General features: G+C 45.5%; 1 protein-coding gene across 2 annotated transcripts in view; it reads left to right on the top strand.

Moving 5' to 3' along the window:
* The window catches only part of ADAMTS3 (ADAM metallopeptidase with thrombospondin type 1 motif 3), a 61,074-nt gene that overhangs the window by 32,318 nt on the left and 9,014 nt on the right, over positions 1-19,742 (top strand). For both annotated transcript variants that reach the window (XM_069012377.1, XM_069012376.1), the window contains exons 5-13: positions 13,109-13,311; positions 15,409-15,492; positions 15,592-15,748; positions 16,304-16,409; positions 16,797-16,940; positions 17,337-17,469; positions 17,992-18,105; positions 18,747-18,892; positions 19,273-19,448. In XM_069012377.1, coding sequence (XP_068868478.1) covers positions 13,109-13,311; positions 15,409-15,492; positions 15,592-15,748; positions 16,304-16,409; positions 16,797-16,940; positions 17,337-17,469; positions 17,992-18,105; positions 18,747-18,892; positions 19,273-19,448 — 1,263 coding nt within the window. The remainder of the gene's footprint in view (positions 1-13,108; positions 13,312-15,408; positions 15,493-15,591; positions 15,749-16,303; positions 16,410-16,796; positions 16,941-17,336; positions 17,470-17,991; positions 18,106-18,746; positions 18,893-19,272; positions 19,449-19,742) is intronic.

A 19,742-nucleotide genomic window follows, 5' to 3' on the forward strand; every position in this document is an offset into this window, starting at 1 on the left:
CTTTCATTTGATCTGTGGCAAAACCTGTTTTGAAAATTCCTGAGAAATACCTTGGAGTGAAAGGGTAACTCATTATACTCTGTGTCTTATGAAGAAATGCTAATTGATATCATCACAGATGGTGTAACTAGTAGCATCATAGATTTTGTTAATTTTCAGCAAAAGCCCTGTATTCCGTAGATCTACGATAGCAATTAAAATCCAGTTCACAAAATAATTTATTACCTTATTTATTTACTTTTTGAATGCTCAGTTCTAACCAACAGGCAGTGAGTATCCAGAAACCATGTAATTAATGTTGGGAACTGTTTTAAATAGTTTGTCCTGAGCAGTCCTTGAAAATGCACTACCATATCCCTGGGTTCTGCTCAGGTTCTTCCATAGCCAAGTCCATGTTCTTTTTATCCCTGATCACAAGTGAATTTGAAAACAGATGCATTTGAGCCTCTGCTTTGGTATTTTAATGGTATTTTTCTATTTTCTTTTGCAGGGTTGATTCCTGATTTATTTCAAGCCCCTTTTCTTAATCAGGGTTTTCCCTGCCAAGAATAAGTAACAATATATTTTCATTACTTGCAGCACTTCAAAGCTTCCAAGTTTCTGATGCTGAGAACATTTACTACTAGAAGTGAAAATCAGTCTTCCTTTAGTTAACAGTGCTCTTTAATAGGGAACACAAGGGGCGATGAATCAATTAAAAGTATCTGTTCTTTGAGGGCTCATGCAGCACTGTGCCATGTTGTGGGGGTTGATTAGATACTTGGTTTGATTGGAGGAGGGCTGATAAAGTTCTAACCTCCTCAGATCTGCTTTGTTTGCTCTTCGTTAAACATGCTCTTTTTTTTTTTTTTTTTGCTGGCAAGACATGATCATCATTCATATTTATTTTTTTACATCTGAAGTTTGTCAGGCTGTTTGGAAAAATAGGACAATGAAAGCCATCTGGGCATCCCATCCACTTCCATTTGGAAACATCGGCATCGTTACTAGGAATGTCTCACCAGCACTGCAGTGAGCAGATGTGTTCTCTTTCCATCTCCAGCCTCACTTAGAACTTCTGATAGTGAGAGAAATTTGATAGGCACTAAACCCCAAATACCTGTTTCTTGATCCCACCCTCTAATACCACTTATTTAGGATGTTTGTTCCTGTGTAAAGAAGAAACTTGTGGCATTTGAGGGAGGAAGCGATGGAGAAAAGCCAGCAATGTGTCCTGCAGGTCATTCCATGTCTGTATCTGTAGGATTTAAAGCTGAGCACTTGTACACTTGAGCCTTTGCCAACAGGTTGACTCACAGCTGTTCATCAGATGTAACACTCTGTGGAAATTCAGAATCCTCTGGCTTCAGCTGCCCTGTCTCCATTCTTAAAGCCTTAAGAAATTAGACTTTAAATTTCTTTAAAGAGAGCAACCCCTTCATTGAGTTTAACATCCCTTTTCTGAGCCTCACAGGTGATGGCACAGTATACAGGTGTTCCTGCTGCCAGTATCTCCATATAACTCCGTATTTTGTAGTCCCTGTACAAGTTTACAATGAGAGTGGTGAGGCACTGGCACAGGTAAAAGATAGGATTGTGTCTGCAGTGCCAGGGAAGCTGAGGCAGAAGCTGGAAAGCCCAGGAGAAACTGGAAAGCTGCACTGCTGGACAGTGAGTTCCCTCAGGTGCTTTTCCATGGAAGAGCAAAACTGGACAACCAAGAGCATCTGTGAAACCTTTTAGGCACTTGAGACATAATAAGCTGCTTTCAGCATCTTCTGTGGAGGCTTATTTGGGATGATGATCATATTTCCAGCTTGAGTGGGATATTCAAAGACACTGCAGGTTATTACCCCAACTAGAAACGGGTAGGTTGATGCCCACAGTTTGGAAGTGGTTGTTCCACAGTGGCAGAGCTTCTATCCAAATCACACTTCCCAAATTCAAAGCAGATACTCTGTCTCACTAATGACTTGGATGTTACTTTTTTTCAGGATTTTCATTGATCTTTCTGCTCAGTTGGGTTTTTTAAGCTGTTTGTTGTCCTAACCCAAGAGCCCGTTTGTGCAGATCAGCCTGGGGTTTTGGGACACCCCCTTCCTCTGTGGATGTGGTATCTGGGTAGAAAGGCCTTGTGCATATTTTCGCTGTTATCTTGGACACTCTCTTGGTCCATGGACTGTTGGGAAATAGCTTGGGCTTGGAGACATTTGTTGCTCTTGGAATGCTGACTTAACAGTGCATTCATGGAAAAAAAAGCAGGAACCCGAGTTCAACAGCATTCAGTGACAGTTTATAGTTGGAGCTTTTCCTTTATATTTATGCCAGTGGAATTTTGAGAAATGGCTGAAATTCCATGTGGCGAGAAAGAGAAGCTTATTATCCGTGACTAATGCATGGATACGCTTTTTAAAATTGGGATTATTTGCTGTCGTGCCTCTTCTACTCTTCTGCTATATTGGTTGATTCTGTTGTCTCCTAATTTTGAACAGCCTTTCTCTCACCTTGGACTGCCACATTCACATCACTCCCACTGCCATCCTCCCTTGGTAGTTCAGCCACTGCAACCACACTCTCAAACTGGGATCCAGAGCTGGGATAAGCTCACCTTTATGTTAGTTAGGGATTGAATCCAAGATGAAGGCTGCATTTTCAGATGGCAATATTGAAAATTGTACTCTTGACTGATTTTGGTACATTGGATTGTCTTTCTTGCTGCGTTTTTTGCAACACCAATAATATTTGACTAAGCATTTCTTCTTTGTGATTCTAATTCATGAAATTTATTGATTAGCTTAAGAGGTCCTTTTACGTGTCTATACTGGACCCTCAGGGTGTTTCCCTCCTTTCGCAGAGGAGAACTGTCTCTTCTTGTAATATTTCTAGTCAGACCCATTGTATACTCAATGGAAAATTCTTCCTAAATCTTCTCCCCTCTCAGGTTCTTCTCCTTTTTATTATTGTGCTTTTTCTCGCTGTCTCTGTTAGCTTTCCACCAGACTGGAGGGCTCATTAAAACAACACTGTGCAGGAAATGGAGAGAGGTGCAAGAATGGGACCCTGCTCGCCAAAGAAGGAAAGTTGGCAGCTCTCCTCTCACAGGAAAATTCTTTGGATTCAAGAAGCAGCTTCATGGAGAGAGTGTGCTGCTGAAGAGGCATGAAGCGCTTGGTGAAGTGTCATTCCACAAATAAGTGGCATTTTGTATACTCACACATTGTGATGAGGTTCTAGCAATAATGTTCCAATCTATTTGAATTAATTTGTATATAGAAGTTGGAAATCTGTGTTTTGTCTGAGTGGTCTTGAGTGTCATGAGGGAGAAGAAGGTGGGTTCTGGATAGAGAGAACTACTAATTCCCTGGAAGATGCTTCCAGCAGACCTCACCTCCCATGGCAGACTGCAGGGATGAACCTTGCTGAAAAACTCCCTCTCCTTAGTCACAGTCTCCTTTTCAAGAGAAATAGTCCTGTCTTTCAGGTCACAATGGGAGAATTTATGATTATGACTCTCTGCTTTTTTGGATGGGATCGGGATGGGGGAAAGGAGAGGCGAATGATCAAAATATCCTGTGTGGAAACAGTGCAAGTTAGATTCATAACACATCTGTGCGAGGTGCAGGCGAGGCTGGCGCACTCGTAGGAATTTGGTGAGGTGGAAAGGAAAAAAAAGAGCCTTGTTGTGTAAGAGTCTATAGGAAAAAAGGAAAGTATAAAAGGGGGGGCTGGGTCCATAATGAAAAAAATCTTGTGTCGATTTCTGAGGACTGGTGTTTGGGCCTTGCAGAAAACTCTTCCCCACCCTGAATGGTGACAGGAAAGCGCAGGTGGGACTCTGATGTTTGCAAACCAGTTCTGTGGTGTGACAGTGAAAATCAACCCTCCTAAGCTGCCTATTGGCTGTTTTTTTTCACTAAAAATAGTGTGATGTCAGTATGTCTGTAATGTCAGGCTGTGTGGTTTTCCTAAGTGTGTCACGCTTACTCCAAGTAATTATAGCCGGAGCTGTGGGTAGATGAGGTTCTGCTCCGTAAGGAATTGTGAGGATTGAGAGCTGGCTTTTACTTCAGGACTGTTGTCTCCCTGTCAGCCCTTCCACTTTTAAAATCCTCCCTTCCAGAAAATGCTTGACTAGAAGACACAGCAGAGGCTTTGACTGACTTTGTGATTTCACAAAATCTGCCAGTGTGACATTGAATACTATTTTTCAGTGAAGAATCAGAATTTGTCGACCCAGCACAGCTAGCTGGAATGTATTTATAATCATTCACTTCGTCTATTTTTTTTTTCTCAAAAAAAAATTACTCCATAATCATTAATTCAGCCAGTACTTGTTTACAATTTAAAATTTAAGGATTTTAGCTTGACATAGGGTTGATGGGCAAATGAAACTCTGCAAAACTTCTGGTTTACATACCTTAGTACCTAAATATTGTGATCCAATATATGTATCTAAATGTAGTGTGTGTGTATCATAGGATTGTGGAATCCTGGGATGTTGGGGGTGGGAAGGGACCTCTCCTGTATGCAGACATGGCTCTGCTGCTGCCTGGCAGTAGGCTGCAGCAGTGGAGGAGCCCTGCCTTGGACGTGGCCGATGTCACTGCAGGTGCACAGGCTCATCAGAAGGCTGGGCTCCAAAACCCAGCTGCTGGACTTTGTCCTGTCAGAAGGTTGGAATCCACTTAGTGCCAACTGAGCAATTAAGGACAATTATGCTTTCAGCTACATTAACGAGTAACGGGGGAGGAAGACGCTGGAAGGAAGGGAGCCGTTGTCACACACCCGCACACTTTGTGACTCACTGTCACTGGCGGGACCTTTGAAGTTCTCTTTGTCTCGGTAATATGGACTGCATAAATATTTTCCCACATTTTTTTCCAGTTTTACACACTCAGTTATTCCTTTTATGTGAGTGATTACTGTGAATTCCGTTCTCCTGTCTCCTTTGAACACTGATCTCAGCAGAAACCATGGGATAGCTGAGTCTGCCCATGGTGTTCACGCCCTTGGTTTCCACCTGTGCCAGTGCCCGTGCGAGCAAATCACACTGAGGGTGTTGAATAATTTTGCCTTTTATACCTGTAAAGAAGTTCATTCCATTTAGAATGGAACCAGGCCCAGCTGTTTTTCCTGTTCTGTGTCTTCTCTGAACATGTGAGAGGTGGAAAGAAGTGGCAAAGGAGATTCAGAAATCTCCTTTGATTCCTTTATGTGCAAAACTTCTGGCTTTGGCACTTGGACAGAGCTTCATCTCATCTCCATTTCTCATTTGGCCTTTTAGACTTCAGGTGTCAGATGGTTGGACTTGAGACTCTTAGAGGTCCTTTCCAGCCTTAACAATTCTATGATTCTGTGTTTTATTGTAACAGGTCCCATGTTCACTCCAGCCAGTGACCTCTAGATGGATTATTCAGATACCGGATCTCCATCACACAGACAGGCCAGGGGAGGGCAGCCAAGGCAGCAGGCAGGACCCAGATCCTAGTGTTAACTGGTCCATAATTTGTTGTGGTAGTGGTCTGCTCTGTCTCTCAGAGGTTCAGGAGAACTTGGAGCAAGTCAAGTCAAGTGAGAAGTGTGTTTGTGTCTCTTTCCTTTTACAGAAAAAAACATTCAAAGTACCTTTTTGCTTTTTCCACTGTTGCCACCACAGTGTCCTTCAGCATTTTTGTAGTAGCAGGTTGCTGTGCCCCGCCTTGTCATCACTGGTGTTCTTCCCTTGGATTTTTACAACATGTTTTCACAGTTGGTCATTAGTCTAATGGGAAAGTTTAGCTGCCTCAGCCGCTTGGGGCTCTGTGCTCCAGGTGGACAGCAGTTCTGGCTCAGGCCAGGTGGGTAACGCAGAGCCCTTCAGACAAGCTCTTTGGCTTCTCCATAGGCAGGAGAATGCAGGTCTGTCCTGGAAAAGGGCAAAGGTTCTTTCCTGAGATTTCCCCTGGCACAGATCATGGTGGGAGAGCTTTCCCCTTTGCATGGATCAGAGTGGCAGGCCTCTGATGTGGGGATTTTACGTCACTGGTGGTGCTGGTCCAGAGCACACATTTAGGATATCCAGGTGAAGTATTAAATTATACATTGGTGGCTTGTACAAGTCCTTCCTCAGCAGCTGTCGAGCTCCATCCCTCATCCCCTAGAGCTGGGGAGGGTGGTGTGTCTGTGTGCTGTGTGAGCAAGGCACTGCTCCCTGCTTGGAATAATCCCCTTCTAAGGGAACCGGGTTCTGTCCCCATGTCCCGCTGTTGTGTCTGGACAGCGTAGCAGGCTTTGCTGACTTCCAGAGGCTTAGGGCAGATAAAGTGGTGATCAGAGGGTAATTGCTGTTGACAGTGGGCAGTGGGCTGCTCGCTGATGAGAAGGGCTGTGGCTGGGCCTGCAGAAGATCACCAGCCAGGCTGTGTCCTCTTGCACTGTTCCTGTGGCAGTAAAAGGTCCCACATGTTTAGGAACACATTCCTTACATAGCTTTTAAAAATAAGCAGCTGCATGTAAACACAGCTCTCCCTTTATCCCAAAGAAATGAGCAACCCAAGGAGTAGTTAGTGCCCTCACTGTGGAAACTACTCCCATTTGCCCCAGTCTGTGCCACTGAAAATTCATTTACTGTCTTTTTCCAAGAAGCTGTGGCTGCTCTATCTCTGGAAGTGTCCAACATCAGGTTGGATGGGGCTTGGAGCAACCTGGTCTTGTAGAAGATGTTCCTGCCCATGGCCAGGAGGTGGAAGGAGATGGGCTTTAAGCTGCCTTCCAACCCAAACCATTCCATGGGTCTGTGAAATAGGAAGCTTGGTTCCCGCCATGCTTTCAGCCAGCTGGCAGAAGCTGGGTCAGATGCCAAGAAGTAAGGAGTGAGAGAATTTTAAGGCCTTGCTATAATGACTTAGTTAATGAGCACTGGGGGGATTGTATCTCTGCCAAAGCAACTTCCTTGAGCATTGGAAGCTCATAGTAGTGTTCTGGCGCTGGAAATGCCTGTTTAAAGAGTTTAGACCCTGGAATTCCTGTGAAGCCTGTTGGTATCTCAGGGAAGCTGCCTAAAAATGCAGACAGCTCAGGCCATCCAGCATTTCTTCTTCCAGTAAGTTCTGAATTAGCAGATAAATTATGAATGCAACCTGTGCTTTTCAAAATGTAGTGGGTACCCCCCTTTCTGAATTGCTCTGTCTTTTTGCAGTGCATTATTCCAGTTAGGAATCAAAGGCCGCTTTAAGTGTACTTTACTTCCTTTGTAAAGTAAAAATGATTTTTGGGTTGAGGTAATGATGCATGAAGGCATGAGTGCTTTTAAGGTTGTTAATACAGAGCTCTCTCATGTTCCTGGGAGAGTGTCTGGCTTGGAAAGTCATTGATTCGATGCTCTTAAGAGCTGGAAACTTTGGGAGTAAAGCCTGGCCACTCTGAGCTGTAAAAAACGAGCCCTCCCCTACCCAAACTGGGTTTGGTTCTGGCAGCCCAGGTACCCAGGTGTGCACCTCAGCAGTGGGCCAGGCTGCACATTGTTGCTGGCTTGCTTTTTCTCATCTGCAAACCAAATTTCAGAGCCTCTACAGATTTTTTTTGCTGTACTTTTGGACATTGATACAGATGATGATTTTGCGAAATGGGACTTTTTCTTCCTCTTTATTTTTCACCTTCTGTTGCAGTTGTTTTTAAAGGGCTCCATTGATACTGAATTGAAGAACTTGGTGTGGTGTAAAGTGACAAAGGGATGGCTTTGCTTGGTTTATTGTGACCCACAGGCTTCTACATGTCCTCTGTTTGTATGTAAGCACCAGCAGAAGGTGTCGCCCAGGTCTCCTAAAATGCCAGACCCAAATGCTCAAGTCTTCCTCATATGTCCAAATAAATTATGGCCTTTACCCAACAGAATGTTCTCCTGGGATTAAAGTAGAAAAATTCAATTTATTACTATTAAAGTCTCTGAGCTACATGTGTAAGTTGCTAAACTGAAGGAAGAGTGACAGCTTGTAATAACGTCTTGGTAAAAGACCTGTTTTTAATATATTGTCGTACTTCAAAATTCAGGGTCAAAGCCAGACTCCAGCCCTACCTGTAATTAAGTTTTTTGAATAATGACATGTAGTAAATATATATTTTCAACCTGTTCTAAAAAAAAATTCCACATACAAAACCGACCACCAAATCACCCGTACCTTCAAAATAAAATTATGATGGAATTCTTGCTATATATAGAGAGACAGCCAAATAATTAAAGAAATGGGGAAAGGGAGGATTTCTTGCTACTAGACAAGCAGTAATTCCGGGAGACATGGTTTGTAGTTCTAGGATAACTACCTATTGGCTAAGTTGGCTGTTAGGGCTAAAGCCCAGCTAAAAATAAGATGCAGAGCAGATGAGCCAGGGCAAGGCCGGGCAAGTCCTGAGGCCGTGTTAAGCCAGCGCGGAGCTGTGATCTGGTATTAGTGGTGGCGAGACGAGGTGCTGGCATGTCTGTGGGCTGTGCAGAGAGCAGCCTCTGTGGCTTCTCCTCTGCTTGTCCAATGTCCTCCCTCAGCTTTTGATTATTAGGGGGCAGTATGTTTATTCCAAACAAGCTCGGTTTGATCCTGAGCCTTATTCCTCTTCTTCTGATTGTGTGTTAGAGTCTCGCAGCAACATTTCTGCCAGCACCATCCTTACTAGATTTCAACAGATCTAAAAGAACTTTCACCATGAATCAGGTGAGTGCAGAGCTGTTGCAGAGTGCCCAGGGAGTGTGCCAGGTGTGTTCTCCAGCACTGAGAACTCTGGAACAGGCTGGCAGCGTTCCTCTTTGCTGTTTGTTTCTGCTCATGGGATGAAAAAAGAACAGTTAATGGTTGACCTAAATTCAGGCCTATTTAATTATAGTTTCCTTGAGTTCTGGCTTTGTTCTCTGTGTGTTTGCTGCCAGGTAAGGATAACCTGCAGTCCTAGAAAGCCTCATGCCAGGGAGGGAAGTGATGACAAGAAAATTACAGGGTAAAATTCCAGCCTTTTCTATTGGAAAAGTTTATCCTGAGTTGGCTCTAAACAAAATTCAAATACATAGAGGATTATGCATTTCTACGTGGCTCCCTGAGTGTGCTGCTGGCATCAAGCCCTGGTGTAAATGAGGGCTAAGAGCTGTTTTTGCTGACAGTGCGCGGAAGGGAAGAGCCTTCCTGTGATGTCAGAGCAAGGAATATAGTGCAGGAAATCTTCTGTCCTTCCCAGAATCATCCTGCAGCTGGAACTGCTCAGGTACCAGAGAAGGACACATTTCATGGAAGCAGTTGGCACTTCAGAATGTTTCCTTTGCTCTTCTAAGTGTAAGAACAAAGTAAGATAGGGTCTGTGTTTATGGCCCGTGGAGTTCATGCATTTCGTGACTAATCCTGCAGCCTTGGGATTCAGACCTTCCTTTAATCCCTGTTTGTTTGTAATTCTGCCAGTCACTGTCACTCCAAAGGTGCCACTGGAAAAGAACATAAACAGAGGTAATTCTCCGAGCTTAATCATCTCAGGAGGTCTGCATATGAGGTCACAAGAACTTTTTCTCTCTTTTTTCTTCATTCCTTAGTGAAACTGTTGTGAAAATGGAGCTGTGTCTGAACCTGGTTGCTGGCATTTTTATTTCCATTAGGAAATGTTTTAGTGTCTTTGTCCTCTGCTCACGCCTCCTCTGACACCAAGACACCTTTATGAAAGGTGACACCACCACCAAACCTTATCTGTGGTGTCCCAAGACTCACAGGTGCAGCAGCACTTCCATCCTCATGTGGGGAATGACATCTAGCTGATGGGGACTGGGAAATGATGCCGGAGCAGTTGGACTCGATGGTCAGAAGGGTCTTTTCTAACCTTAGTGACTTTGTGACTTGTGGGTTGTTCTGAGTTTTTCTGGCTTGGTTTTTGTTAATGCTTAAGTGATTTTTCCATCTGCCCTGAGGGAAGTGTTAAATCCAATGTTCTCGTCTGTGTAACTTCACTGTTTCTGCAGCAGCAGAGCTGGCTTGCTTTGTGTTATCAAAAGTTCATAGATAATATTTATTTATTGTGAAATATCCCAGAGAGACGCTCTGCAGGGGCTTCTGGAAGCACTTCACGGATACAGCCTTGAACATACAGTGTGAAACATCAAGTAAAACTGTGTATTTTTATGGCCAACTGGCTCAGTTGGGGTCACTGCAGAGACAAACTCTTCCCCCTCCGCCCCCAAAAACAAACAAGCAGACATTTTGGCAGCAGTTGAGCAACCAACAAACTCTCCTACAGAGACACTGACAATATTAAGGATCCAAATCATGGAGTCAAGACTGCAAGTCCTGGTGTCAGAGCTCCACATGGGAAGGGTGTTTGGGGCAGGGACCTCAGGACAGGACACATTCTTTTCATGCCACAAAACTGTTGTGGTAGTGGTAGAAAGTCATTTGATGCTTCTGGAGTAAAAGGCAATTTCAGGCAATGCTTCAAGAAAAGATAAAGCAGAATGTGCAACTTGCCAGAATTTTTTTTTTTTTTAATGACCTAATAAATCAAAGCACACAAGTTTCAGGACATCCCAGAACCTAATGAGAACATCCTGTCATCATATCTTAGCCCTGACGACCTGGGTGGTTTCTGTTGCTGATCCCTCACAATTAGGCAGTACCAGCAGCGCCACCAAAATGTTGCATGCACACAATTTGTGTGGAAACCAGTGAGAATTCTGTTGGAACTGTTTGGAATGTGTGTTTGAATGAAATGATTCTTTTTTCTTCGCTGTTTTTTCAAAAGGCACACTTCAAAATAAGGCTCAGGAGGCGGTGACATGATGGACTGGCCTAGTTTCCTTACTTTGAGAATAGGAGAATGGAATTTTTTTAGTAGCTGCAGAATACGTCTGTCCCTGGGGACATTTTGTACATTGACACACTCTCTGGAAAGGGGCTTAGATTGATCTCAGTTGGTTCCATACTGGTTTCTCATGAGTTTAATTTTGAGTTAGTGAAGGTGTGGATCTTTCCTAGATACTTTTCCTAGCTGTATATTCAGAAGAAAGGCTAAATTAGGCAATTGAGCATATATGAGGAGCATGGATGGCTAGGTAGGTAGGTGGGTGGCTGGATGGCTGGCTGGCTGGGTGGATGGCTGGCTGGCTGGATGGCTGGCTGGCTGGCTGGATGGATGGATGGATGGATGGATGGATGGATGGATGGATGAAAGGTGTACATACATATCTGAGGAATGCTTCTATCACTAGCACAGAATTCAGCCCATGTATTTTACAATGTGAAATAAGATAGTAAGAATCTCCCATGTGAGTGATGCTGAGGGTTCTCTTTAGGTACACAGAGGGTTGGTTGATAACAGTTATTGATGAAATTAGATTTGGGCAGATCGCAGCTTTATTTAATAGCAGGGAAAGAGCTGTAGTTCCATTATTTTACAGACAAACACATGCTGTAACCCAGAATAACCATTTTTCTTAGCACAAGAGCATGGGCTCATCTGTTCCTACAGGTAAGATCGGGATGTAAGTGATGCAGGTGACTGGCAAATTAAAAAAGGAAGAGATAACAAACCAGCTAATTCCAGAATGAGATTAGGATGGATTAGTCTGTCTAGCTCAAATCCCCAAACAGCCAGAGTGGTTCTGTGTGTTTCTTCACCATTGCCTCGTGTTGTCTTTCTCCCAAGTAACAAGTGATCAGACTTGAGAGGCAATGGCCTCAAGATGTGCCAGGGAAGGTTTAGGTTGGACCTTAGGAAAAATTTCTTACGGAAAGGATTGTCCAGCCCTGACACAGGCTGCCCAGGGCAGTGATGGATTTCCCATCCCTAGAGGAATTTAAAAGCTGTGTGGATGCGGCACTTGGGGACATGGTTTAGTGGTGGCCTTGGCAGTGCTGGGGGAAGAGTTGGACTCGGTGGACTTAGGTCCCATGCGTTGTGTTAAGTGCTTGGCCATGGATGCAGACTGCATCCTCTGAAACACCTCTCAGCAGTATGTGTAACCTGCGATTGAGCCTGACTGTTTGACTCTGAACTCACTGAAGCGCTGCATTATGGAAAACAGACAAGAGAATAGATAAACCACTCATGGGACCCAGTATTTTTTGGACAGGGCACAGCAATTACGGAGAAGACCCAGCACCTGACTTCCCAGCAAGGTATGGGAAGTTGGCACCGTGGGCACCACAATGTGACAGCGTTCCAGCTGGGTTTCCCTTGGATGCTGCACTTGGCAGCTTTGCCGGCTGGAGCGGTTTTTGGAATTGAAGTGGATGTATGATTTTCTCACTGGTATGCTATCCCAGGGTTGGCATACTTGAGAGTGCCTGAAGACACAGGAAGGGCCAGTTTGTGGACTTGCAGCCTTGGCATTCATGAATTCTGGCACGGAGGAGAAGGGCTGGAAGTTTGCCGTCACAGGGGAAAGTGCCCTGATACAGCATGCGTGGAAAGCAGGACTGTTCTCTCCACCCACTGCATGCTGGTTGCTCTAGCTGGCTTTGTAGAGCAGGGAGATTCCTGTGTGTTTCTGGGAAGAGTGGGGGAACAGGGATGCATGCTCCTGACTGTCACAGGGACACAGGAACCATGGTATGCAGCTCATTGTGTGCACCATGAGATGTTCCTTGCTGATGTTCATTGCTCAGAGACTGTTGGAGTACTGGTGTAGATTTGGGACGAGCCAAGTATCCTAGAGCTGTGAGGTTTTACCTGTTAAAATCCCTGGGCATGTTTTGTTTTACTGCCATAAGTGGAAGTAACAGCTTTAGATTTTGCGTGTGGAGTAAGAACTGTGATAAATTACAGACCCGTGTGGTTGAATGAATTCTTTTATTGGTTTTCTGGTGATTTCTCCCAGCCCTACACCACGAGAATAACTTCGTCAGGGTTCCTGATGTATTTTATCCAGAGTGGTGACTCTCCAGGTGAGGATGCTTTGTTGGGAGGATGTTTCTGAAATGGAACTGGAATTCCATTGGTCATGTAATGGAATCACAGAATGGGTTGGGTTGGAAAAGACCTTAAAGACCACCCAGTTCCAATCCCCTGCTATGGGCAGGGACAAATTCCACTAGACCAGGTTGTTCCAAGTTCCGTCCAACGTGGCCTTGAGCACTTCCAGGGATGGGACAGGAATTAGCACTCCACTGACGGCAGACTGTCCTTGCAGAGTCCCTCCTCACTGGCCTCGGAGCACTGAGTTCCCTGCATGGCCACATTGAGCAGCAGCTGAACGAGACCCTGCGCCGCCGCCGCCGCCACGCAGGAGACGATGACCACAACATCGAGGTGCTGCTGGGGGTGGATGACTCTGTCGTCCGATTCCATGGCAAAGAGCACGTCCAAAACTACCTCCTCACCCTCATGAACATCGTGAGTATCCTACAAAGCACCGCACGGCTTGTTTGGGAGCTGAATGGCTGGTGGGAGCTTTTGTAGGAGCACCGGCTTTGGGAAAAATAGCGATGGGATCATTTTGACTGCTGCTGGAGAAGGTTTTCTGTTTTTAAGATGTTCCTTTAATTCATCTTTTTCGCAGTAGTTTCCTAGGGAACATTTGCAGGTAATTCCAATAATTTGGAAATAGTTGAAACACAGTAAGGAAAAAATGTAAACTTGATCCATTTTTAGTAATTCCAAGCTTCTTCCACAACACAGTGGAGAAAAACTGATTAAAGCATAAATATGTAGAGGAAAAAGTGTTCTAAACTCTCAATGGCTCTCTGACAGAGCAAACCTTCTGATAATACCGGTAGATCTGTTTTAGAAACAGGAAAGAAAAACAATCTCTATAAGGATGAAGGTGAGGGACTAATTATTACCATAATGATTCCCATTAATAATGATTTTATGGATGTAGGAATGATTCTTGTATGTTTTACACCCTTTTTATTCCTAGAATAATTTTTAAATGATTCCTTAAGCTTACAGTTCATCTAAATTTGAGAATTTAGAATCTGAAAGGAAAAAAACTATTCCTGTATGAATCTAACCCAACCAATGTGATGTTTTCCAGCATCATTCAGAAAATAAATTCCTTTTTCCCAAATACCCCGTGGAACATCAACATTATATCTCCATTACACATTATTGCAGAATATTGTCTTTTTGGTTTTAAAAACCTTTCAGTGAGCAGCAGGGTTGATCCATGCCCCAAACCACTTCCATGTTTTTTACATGCCTGCGGCTCCATCTGCTGGGAGCAGCTGTGGGGCCAAAGCCAGGGTGAGCGGACACTCTGCTGTCCGGAGCCATTCAGAGAATGGGATAAAATGTGGGATATGGGGAAATCTTGAAGACTTGAAGCTTTAGGTCAACTCCAGGGTCCTTTTTGTCTCCAGGCAAGTCACTCCTGTGTCTAGAAAACTCCCCTGTTTTCTATTGGCACAAAGGAAGTTGTGAACATTTATCCTGGCCCAGCCCTTCATGGGAGCGATGCTGTTGCACCAATGGGGAGAAAATAAGAGAGGAGTAACTGACCTTTGGGATGATTGCATCACAGGACGGGCAGCCTGAGCTCTGTGCTCATTCTGTGTCCCACTGCCCTGCTGACACTGCTCTCAGGTCCAGGGATTTCAGGTTTAAACCATGGGCTGAAATCCTCGTGCCAGGGCCCACAGTCTGGACAACTCCCAGTGACCTTTTTCCCTGAGGGGAAGTTCTGTTTAGCCTGACTGAAAAATAAAACAACCCTCTAACTCCTGCTCAAACCTACCAGTCTCTGAACAGGGGTGTTTATTTCTCACCAATTGCCCATAATATAATATTTATTTTGTTTTTAGGGGAATGAGGAGCTTCATTGAGGACCTGCAGATGTTTCACACTCTGGTGCCAGGACATTTCTCACCTTCCCAGACACAGGGAAGGGCCTCAAGAAGGACAGCTTTGGGCCCATCTGCATAATTCTGTTTTTCTAACTTCCCTTCCACAAAGCCTCTTTTTAGTACAGAAGTGACCACAGACTTCTAACTGATCTTGAAAAAATAGGGCAGCAGTATAAGTTGCTCCTAAAAAAAATACTCTTCAAAACAAGAAGCACTGGAAGTATTCCAGGCCAGCTTGGACAAGGCTTAGAGCAACCTGGTCTAGTGGAAGGTGTTCCTGCCCTTGGCAGAGGGGTGGAATGAGATGAGCTTTAAGTTGCCTGCCAGCCCAAACCAGTCTGGGATTCTGTGATTTGCAGGGTTTGTACTTGAAGTCTTTTCCCCAGTCCCCTTTTCTTTGAGCCCTGGTCCATTAAAAGTGAGAGGAGGTTTGACATGTGCTTCCCAAAGTTCCATGTGAAGGGGGTATGTGATGACAGGAAGTGAATCTACATTTTTCACTGAGTGGAAATGATCCAAGACTTGAATCCTCTTCTGAGGACTGTAGTGGAACAGGCACTTGAAATAACATCTCCGTGGCCTTGGAAGTTCCCTTGGTATCATCAGTGGGTTTTTTCTTTTTAAATTTTTCATCTTTTTTCCTCAGGTGAATGAAATTTACCATGATGAGTCCCTGGGCGTTCACATCAACGTTGTGTTGGTCCGAATGATCATGTTGGGGTACGCAAAGGTGAGTGAGCCACTTCTCCACCTTCATCTCCTGGGCAGAAAAATCCCAATTTGCCTGAATTTGCTGCCTTTAGGAGCCACTAAAGTGTTGCCCTCTCAGTCCATCAGCTTGATTGAAAGGGGGAACCCCTCGCGCAGCCTGGAGAACGTGTGCCGCTGGGCCTATCAGCAGCAGAAGTCAGACCCCAGCCACGCCGAGCACCACGACCATGCCATCTTCTTAACCAGGCAAGATTTTGGGCCCGCTGGTATGCAAGGTAATGCAGCTGACCTGGAGCAGAGCTCTGGGCTCGGTGTTTCTTGGCTGGCGTCTGCCAGAAAAGAGGAAAAATAGGGAATTGCATTGTGAGCTCCTCGTCTTGTTCATTCCTTTTTCAAAAGGAAGGAGACCTTGCCATGAGTCCTTGCCATTTATATCCAACTGTAGATTGAATTTCTCTCTTGAGAGTTGTAAATAAATACCTCTGAACTCTCTTCAAACTCCTGTATGTTCAGGGATCACTGGTAACCTCAGTGCATGTGGCATTCCACTTCCCTTTATTTTATTGCATCTTTCACCATAGATTTCCATTTATAGACATCCCAGCCACTTTGACACCTGCATCCATCCTTTGGACTCGGGGAACTAATGATGATGGGCAGGAATTCCCAGAGTTTGGGATGTGTCAGAGCAGGCACTGGTCAGGATGAGGAGCCAGGAAGGCTGCCCTGGCCTTAGAGCAATGTTAGCTTTTCCTGAGGAGGTTTATTGGGGGATCTCATTTAAAATCCATGTGCTGAGCACAAGACTCAGCCCTGATGTCTCTCCGTAGGATATGCTCCTGTGACGGGCATGTGCCACCCAGTCCGGAGCTGCACCCTCAACCATGAGGACGGGTTTTCGTCAGCCTTTGTTGTTGCTCATGAGACTGGGCACGTGTAAGTGCAACTTTTATTATCAGATGATGCCAAAATGCTGTGCTGCACTCTGTGCTTGCTCCAAGGAGGTTGGGTTTAATGGCTCTATGGAAGATGTCCTGGTTTTATTTCCATCCCCCTGGGAGTGCAGTAGTGGTTGAAGCAATGGAGAGACAAGTGGCGGAAGAAAGGAAGGGGAGGGAGGGTGAACTTGTTTTCTCTGGGATGAGGGAAAGGTCAGGAAGGGACCTGGAAGGTCCAGGCAGTGGAGACAGGAGCTGGTTTGAGTGTCCTTCACCGCCTTCTCCTCAACCACCTGTGCTGGTGGGTCAGATTTGGAACCTCTTCCCCAGCTGTTGCCTTACAGTTGTTTTTGCAGTAGCTCTGAGGGGGGGTTCTTTGTTCCAGGCTGGGCATGGAGCACGATGGGCAAGGGAACAGATGCGGGGACGAAACGGCGATGGGCAGTGTCATGGCCCCCTTGGTGCAGGCCGCCTTCCACCGCTACCACTGGTCCCGCTGCAGCGGCCAGGAGCTCAGGAGATACATCCAGTAAGGCCTCCCCGCTGCAGCCGGTCTCTGATCCCTCTGTTTTCAGACCCTCTTTCCCTTCACATCTCTGTTAGAAAAGCTCCGAACCATGAATGCTGTATCCTCACATGGGGCTGTTCCATAGTCCATCCCCTGGGGAGGGAAAGTCTGTGGAAAGACCCCTCTAACTCCAGCAGGATTTGGCATAGACCTCAGAATCCCAGAATGGTTTGGCTTGGAAGGGACCTTAAAGCTCATCTTGTTCCAACGCCCCTGCTATGGACAGGGACATCTTCCACTAGACCAGGTTGCTCCAAGCAAGCCCCACCCAACCTGGCCTTGAACACTCCAGGGATGGGGCATGAATTGGGAGTATCCATCTTCTCACAGTATTTTTTTCTGTGTCTCTTTCTGTAGCTCTTACGACTGTCTTCTCGATGACCCTTTCGAGCATGACTGGCCCAAGCTTCCTGAGCTGCCAGGCATCAACTATTCCATGGATGAGCAGTGCCGCTTTGACTTCGGCGTGGGCTATAGGATGTGCACTGCAGTACGTCCCGGGCACCCAGGCAGAGACACACAGCAAGGGAGTGTGGCCTGATGGGAGAGCTGCAGTGTCATAATCATTGGAGAGAAGTTTAATAGAGTATTTAAAGAGATCTGTAAAGAGCTGGGGGATACTTACAGGGGAAACCCAGTCCTCTCAGTCCTGTAGAATAACGGTAAAATGAGTGGCGGTATGGTCCATGTGGCACAGACTGGTGGAAGCAATCCCAAGAAAGAAAAGGAAAAAAAATCTCATTTTTGTCCCACTTCTGGGTGTCATCTTTCCTCTTCTCATTAGCCCAGGGCTGGGGGATGCAGGAAATAAACACTGCCCTGAAGATGCTGGGCTCATTGGGGTGTGTGAGATGGAATCTACGGAGAGTGGGTTGGATCCTTATCCAAAAAGTATAAATAAAATAAAAGATACAAATAAAGTATAAATAAAATACAAAAAGTATTTGCTTACCCAAACAGTATATATAATTTCGTGTTCTGCATTTCATCTCATGACTGTTGTGTTTTTCAGTTCCGAACCTTTGATCCATGCAAGCAGCTGTGGTGCAGCCATCCTGATAACCCCTACTTCTGCAAGACCAAGAAAGGACCTCCCCTCGATGGCACGGAGTGCGCCCCGGGAAAAGTAAGTCTGGGCTTTGCAGTCTGTTTGTCTTGGGAATAGAACCAACAGTTACATCCATTTGGGTTGAAGGGCACAGAGGGAAGCGGGGAATTGCCTGGCATTCCCAGGGTGAAGTGAGAACATGGGGAAAGTGGGAGCTATGCTTTCCCAGTGGGATATTCTGGGAGCCGTACAAGGTTTGCCGTAGCACATTTTGGGTATAGCGATTCCAGCTGAGGTGCAACCTATTCTGTGACCTCTTTGTTATGTTTTTTGGGTTCTGTCTCATCTGCAAAGCTTCCATCAAGTGCCTTTACTAATCCAGGGAAGCAAATGATGCTGTTACTGTGGGATGGCTGTTCAGAACTCATTATCCAGACACCCTGTGGCAAATGTTTGTGTAGGCTGAGGATTAGCACCTGATCTTTCCCTTTAATATCCCCATTATTGGGTGTCCTGCTGCCAATCCATTTTCAATTATAAAATTATATTCAAATACCTGGGTTTTCTTAGAAAATTCCCTTTATTTTGATGTACGGGAGAGCCACTTGTAACATCTCAGTGTCCCCCAGGCAGCAGCAAAATGTTCCTGTACTGTACTTAGACATTTGATTTGGGGTTTGTGTCTGTTCTCACCTGTTTTCCTGCTCCAATTCCCTCAGTGGTGCTACAAGGGTCACTGCATGTGGAAGAACACCAATCAGCTGAAGCAGGATGGACACTGGGGACCCTGGACCAAGTTTGGCTCCTGCTCACGGACCTGTGGAACTGGGGTTCGCTTCCGCACACGCCAGTGCAACAACCCAATGTAGGTGTGGGACTGGCACCCACCTGGGGGTCCTCAGAGGGGTCACTTGAAATGGCATTTAGGTTTTGGGTGGATAATCTGGTCAAGCCCTTTGAAATGGGATCATTTTTGGAGAATCCAAGAATTCCTTAGAATTACAGAATCCCAGACTGGTTTGGGTTGGAAAGGGACCTTAAAGTTCATCCAGTTGCGCCCGCTGCCATGGGCAGGGACACCTTCCACTAGACCAGCTTGCTCCAAGCCCTGTCCAACCTGGCCTTGGACACTTGCAGGGATGGGGCAGCCACAGCTTCTCTGGGCACGCTGTGCCAGGGCTTCAGCACCCTCACAGGGAACAATTCCTCCCTGATGAGAACTTCTGCAATGTTTTCTGCTCACAGGCCCATCAATGGAGGTGACGATTGCGCCGGGGTCAATTTTGAGTTCCAGCTGTGCAGCACTGAGGAGTGTCCAAAGCACTTTGAGGACTTCAGGGCGCAGCAGTGCCAGCAGCGCAATTCCCACTTCGAGTTCCGGGGCAGCCGACACCACTGGCTGCCCTATGAGCACCCCGACCGTGCGTCCTGCTCTGGGCCTTTAGTGACACTTGAAAGGGTTTGAAGCCATTCCCCTTGGCCTGCATATCTCAGGGACAGGCCCAGAACTCCCAGAAAAGCAAATAAGTTGGTTCCCTCCCCATCCATCTGTCTGTTTTGTCTGAAAATCAATAGTTTTGCCATAAATCCCGGATTTTAATACCCAAATTCCCTGCTCTGACTCAATTTTCTCCATTTTAGCCCCACACTATCAATTTCCCCCCATTTATCCCATTTATCCCTTTATCAATGATCAAAATTGACAATTTTGACCC

The sequence above is a fragment of the Aphelocoma coerulescens genome, chromosome 4 (assembly GCF_041296385.1).
Source record: "Aphelocoma coerulescens isolate FSJ_1873_10779 chromosome 4, UR_Acoe_1.0, whole genome shotgun sequence".
In the NCBI taxonomy this organism is placed as follows: domain Eukaryota; kingdom Metazoa; phylum Chordata; class Aves; order Passeriformes; family Corvidae; genus Aphelocoma; species Aphelocoma coerulescens.